This window comes from Chlorocebus sabaeus, chromosome 11 (assembly GCF_047675955.1).
Source record: "Chlorocebus sabaeus isolate Y175 chromosome 11, mChlSab1.0.hap1, whole genome shotgun sequence".
Taxonomy (NCBI): domain Eukaryota; kingdom Metazoa; phylum Chordata; class Mammalia; order Primates; family Cercopithecidae; genus Chlorocebus; species Chlorocebus sabaeus.
Window position 1 is genome coordinate 81,571,749 of NC_132914.1, and position 5,519 is coordinate 81,577,267.

Consider the following 5,519-nt stretch of genomic DNA (forward strand, 5'->3'; position numbering starts at 1 on the left):
ATTTTTTTTTTCTAATTCTGTGAAAAATGTTCTTAGTAGTTTCATAACAATAGCATTGAATCTGTAAATTGATTTTAGGTAGTATGGCCATTTTTGTTATATTGATTCTTACAATCCATGAGCATGGAATGTTTTCCCATTTATTTGTGTTGCCTTTGCTTTCTTTCAACTGTGTTTTGAAGTTCTCCATGAGATTTCCATCAACTTGGTTAGCTGTATTCATAAGTATTTCATTTTCTTTGGGGTTATTGTAAGTGGGATCATGTTCTAGAGTTTACTCTCAGCTTAAACATTTTTGTGTATAGAAATGCTACTGATTTTTGTACATTTAGTGTGTATTCTGAGACTGTATTAAAGTCATTTATCAATTCTAGAATTCTTTTGGCAGAATCTTTAGGATCTTCTAGGTATAGGACTGTATATTCAGCCAAGGCAGATAGTCTGATTACTTCTTTTTCTTTTGTGTTCCTTTTATTTCTTTCTTTTGCCTGGTTGCTCTGGTTAGGACTTCCAGTACTATGTTGAGAAGTGTTGAGTGGTCATCTTTGTCTTGTTCTAGTTCTCAAGGAAAATGCATTCAGCTATTGCACATTCGGTATAATGTTGGCTAGAAAAGTTACACATAAGACCTCAAACTATAAAAGTTCTTGAAGACAACCTTAGAATACTCTTCTTGAAATTGGCCTTAGCACAGAACTTTTGACTAAGTCCCCAAAAGCAATCATGACATAAACAAAAATTGAAGGGAGACCTAAATAAACTAAAAAGCTTCTGCACAGCAAAATAAACTATGAATAGAGTAAACCGACTATCTACAGAAAGGGAGAAAATGTTTGCAAACTACACATCTGACAAAGGTCTAATATTCAGAATCTTTAAGTATTCCAACAAGCAAAAAACATCCCCATGAAAAATGTGCAAAAGACATGAAAAGATCACTTCTCAATGAAAACATAAAAACATATGAAAAAATGTGGCACATCACTAATTATCAGAGAAATACAAAACAAAAGCACAGTGAGATACCATCTCACACCAGTCAGAATGGGTATTACTAAAAATCCCCCCCAAAAAAATGCTGGTGACACTGTGGAGAAAAGGGAACATGTATGCATGCTGATGGGAAGGTAAATTAGTTTTAGCACTGTAATAAGCAGTGTGGAAATTTCTCAAAGAGCTTAAAACAGAACTACCATTCAACCCAGCAATCTGGGTTCAACCCAGTATTACTTGGTGTATGCCGAAAAGAAAATAAACCATTCTACCCTCCAAAAATATGCACTTATATATTCATTGCTGTGCTCTTCTCAATAACAAAAACATGGAATAGTCTAGGTGCCCACTGACGATAGATTCAATAAAGAGAATGTGATACACATCCACCATAAAATACTATGCAGTCATAAAAAGAAAAAATAATTCCCTATGCAGTCACATGGATGCAACCGGAGGCCATTATCCTAAGCAAATTAACAGGAAGAGAAAATCAAATACTGCATGTTCCCACTTTCAAGTGGGAGCTAAACATTGGATACTCACAGACATAAAGATGCAGTAATAGATACTAGAGTCTACAGGGGGGAAAAGGTAGGGTAAGATTTGAAAAACTAATTTGGTACTATGGCTCAGTACTTGGGTTATGGAATCATTTGTAACCCAACCCTCAGCATCATGCAATATATCCACATAAGAAAACTGCACGGGTACCCCATGAATCTTAAAGCTGAAAATTTAAAAAAATGTTTTGTATATACACAATGGAATATTATTCAACCTTTACAGAGAAGGAAATCCTGTTATTTGTGAAAACATAAAGGAACCTAGAGGACATTAGCATAAGTAAAATAAATCAGAAATAGAAGGACAATTATTACATGATCTCACTTAATATGTTTTATCTAAAAATGTTGAACTCATAGAAGTAGAGAGTTAAATGGTGGTTTCTAAAGATGGAGTGGTGGGGGGAGTTGGAACACTATTTGTCAAAGAATACAAAATCTCACTAAACACAAGGAATAAGTTCAAGAGATCTGTTGTACAACATGGTGACTATACTTAATAGCAATGTATTTTATTCATAAAAATTGTTAAGAGAGTAGATCATACGTGTTTTATCATGAAAACATAAGTATGTGAAGTAATGTGCATGTCAATTTGCTTTGTTTAGCCATCACACAATGATTATATATTTCAAAACACATTATAAACAATAAGTATACATTATTATCACTGATAAAAAATATATTAAAAATGCCCTGAATGAATTAGAGAGATAAGGTCTCACATAATTTATTATAATTAATGCATATAGTTTAAATAAACATACTAAAATAGAAATATTTTGAATTAAATCAAAACAATTCTAAGGATGTGCCATTAACAAGTCAAATAAATACTTGAAACAAATATACAAACAACATATAGACTTTTAAAATATGACCAAAATAAGTCATACAAATCCAAAGATACTGAGTGGCTATGCTAATAGTACAAATAATGTTATATAATTAAGAATGGGAGGAGAAAAATAAGGCATCAAAGACATATGGGATTTACTGGAAAGGTCAGATGTGCATATTCCTCAAACCCCAGAGAGAAAGAGAAAGAGAAAGAGAGAGGAAAGAGTGAAGCTGAATCAATAGTTGAAGAAATAATTGCCAATAATTTTTCAAAGGTAATGCCCTGCCTTAACTCACATATGTAGATTAACTAAAAGCAAGACATACATAAAGGAAACAATACCTAGATGTATTATAAGTGAAACTAAAGGCAAATGCAGTCTTTAAGATAGCTAGTTAAAAAATATTAATATCAAAGGAGCAATAATAAATAATACTAATATATCTGATTTCTCAACAAAACTGTTGCAAATATAGACAGTACATTAATCTTTACAGTGCTGAGGGAACATTACTCTATATTCAAGACTCATAAAATTCTATAGTACTCAAGAATTCCATACTCGTAAAAATGATTTAAGGTGATAACAAAAATGGGAAGTTTGTCAATATAGAGTCCTGTACTAAAAATAATATAAAATTGATTTCTTCAGTCAGAAGGAAAAAGAACCAAGAGATGAACATGAAAATGTAGAAAAGAGTAAAGAATACTGCAAAGGGAAACCTATGGGTGAACATAAATGAATAGTATCCATACAAAACTGAATTTAAAAAGACATTTGTAATTTGACATAATTGCAGAACTAAAACATATAACAATAAAATACAAAAGTCAGAAAGGGAGAAATAAGGTTAAAGTCAATCAACTGGATGCAGGATTCAAAATCTTGGAATAATATGGTCACTTGATCATTCCTATTAGAAAATCATCCCGTTGGGTAAATTCAGAGACAGCAAGAGTGTGAAGTGATTTCCATTCTGTACCTCACATGTCTCTTCAATTAATAAAGGAAATCAAGTAATTAGTAGACTCACAGAAGAAGTGAAAGGACCCCAATTCCCTTCATGACCAGTATCTTCAGTTACCCGGCTCTGGAGCCACAAAATTACTTTGAAGAAATGGCCATGTTGAGTGTTCGTAGGGATCCATTATATAAAGTCTATTTTTTTTTTTTTTTTTTTTTTTTTGACATCCAACGAACTCTGAACTTTTTATTGGCCTCCTGCTCCCCAAAGGGTACCCTGCTTCTGCTGGCTTAATGCCTCAGAACTTTGGTGTCGTTGGTCTCAGACACCACTTTGCCATCCACTATCCGGCGGGTGGTGGTCTTTTGGATGGTTTGCATGGAGTTGCTGCTGTCCAAGGCATCACCAAGATTGAATTCCTCGCCATCTTCCAGCAGGCGGCGGTAGGTGGCGATCTCAGCTTCCAGCTTGACCTTGATGTTCAGCAGGGCCTCATACTCCTGGGCCTGTCGCTGTCCCTCTGCCCGGGTCTGTGCCAGCTCTGACTCCAGGTGCAGCAGGATCCCATTGAGCTGCTCCATCTGTAGGGCATAGCGGGCCTCCACCTCCCTCAGGCTGTTCTCCAAGCTGGCCTTTAGATTTCTCATGGAGTCCAGGTCGATCTCCAAGGACTGGACTGTACGTCTCAGCTCTGTGAGCGTCGTCTCAGCAGCTCCAACCTCGGCGGACTGTGTGGTGACCACTGTGGTGCTCTCCTCAATCTGCTGAGACCAGTACTTGTCTAGCTCCTCTTGGTTCTTCCGAGCCAGCTCGTCATATTGGGCCCGGATGTCTGCCATGATCTTGGCAAGGTCCTGAGATTTGGGGGCATCTACCTCCACGGTCAACCCAGAGCTGGCAATCTGGGCTTGTAGGCCTTTTACTTCCTCTTCGTGGTTCTTCTTCATGAAGAGCAGCTCCTCCTTGAGAGCCTCAATCTCTGTCTCCAGCTGCAGTCGAGTGACATTGGTGCCATCAATGACTTTGCGGAGCCCATGGATGTCGTTCTCCACAGACTGGCGCATGGCCAGCTCTGTCTCATACTTGACTCTAAAGTCATCAGCAGCAAGACGGGCATTGTCAATCTGCAGAACGATGCGGGCATTGTCCACAGTATTTGCGAAGATCTGAGCTCTCAGGTCCTCGATGATCTTGAAGTAATGGCTCCAGTCTCTGACCTGGGGTCCCTTCTTCTCCAAGTGCTCCCGGATTTTGCTCTCCAGCCTCCGGTTCTCGGTCTCCAGGCTCCTCACTCTGTCCAGGTAAGAGGCCAGGCGGTCGTTCAGGCTTTGCATGGTCTCCTTCTCGTTCTGGATGCCTCCCATTCCTGCCAGACCCCCGGCCATCCCTGAGGCCAGGCCCCCGGACCCCATGCCGCCCCAGAAGCTGGTGGAGCGGGACACGGAGATCCGGGAGCCAGAACCCCCGGCGCCTGCATAGACACTGGCCGCGCTGCTGACCGGCCGGGCGCCGTAGCTGGGCGCTTGGACAGAGCCCAGGGACCGGTAGTTGGTAGAGAAGGTGGAGCGAGTGGTGAAGCTCATGCTGTATGGGAGGAAGGCGAGAGGACAGGACTGAGGCTTTGCCGACTATAAAGTCTATTTTATTCCATAGTCATTGCAACTGAGTTGTTACAATGAATCAATTTAGTTTTTGTGATGGTTAGTTTTCTGTGTCAACTTGGCAAAACTGAGGTTTTCCTGAGGAAGAAAAATTTGCCTCAAGTTGACAGTATCAATTGCATGTATTTTTAGCCTCGTGGGCTAGACATACACATTGCAAACTTGCTAGCCCATAATTATTTCAGCCAGTTTTGTTAAATAAATCCCAATCTCAATCTCAGTATCTTTCTCTTTCTATATATATATACACACACACATACACACATGCACACACACAGAGCTCTTTCTGTTTCTGTGTAGAATTCTATGGCTAAATATATATGCTTTTGCTAATATATTTGATGTGACGTATATTTTCCTATGAGTTTTCTAATTACTAAATGAATTTTTAAAATCTTAAATTCATTCATTTCCTCAATTGATTATTAACTTCATTATAGGTAAAAAGTAGAAGCACTTTTTCTTTTTAGTGTGTTTTATATAGAGCTTAAGA

General features: G+C 38.4%; 1 protein-coding gene across 1 annotated transcript; it reads right to left on the reverse strand.

The window, feature by feature from the left end:
* Positions 1-3,598: 3,598 nt before the first annotated feature.
* On the reverse strand, positions 3,599-4,987 carry LOC103238803 (keratin, type I cytoskeletal 18). Its single transcript, XM_008004155.3, has one exon. The coding sequence runs from the start codon at positions 4,946-4,948 to the stop codon at positions 3,656-3,658; it is 1,293 nt and encodes a 430-aa protein (XP_008002346.2). The 5' UTR covers positions 4,949-4,987; the 3' UTR covers positions 3,599-3,655.
* Positions 4,988-5,519: the final 532 nt, after the last annotated feature.

Excerpts from the sequence above, each read along its gene's own strand:
- LOC103238803 (XM_008004155.3), bottom strand. The coding sequence starts at position 4,948 with ATGAGCTTCACCACTCGCTCCACCTTCTCTACCAACTACCGGTCCCTG.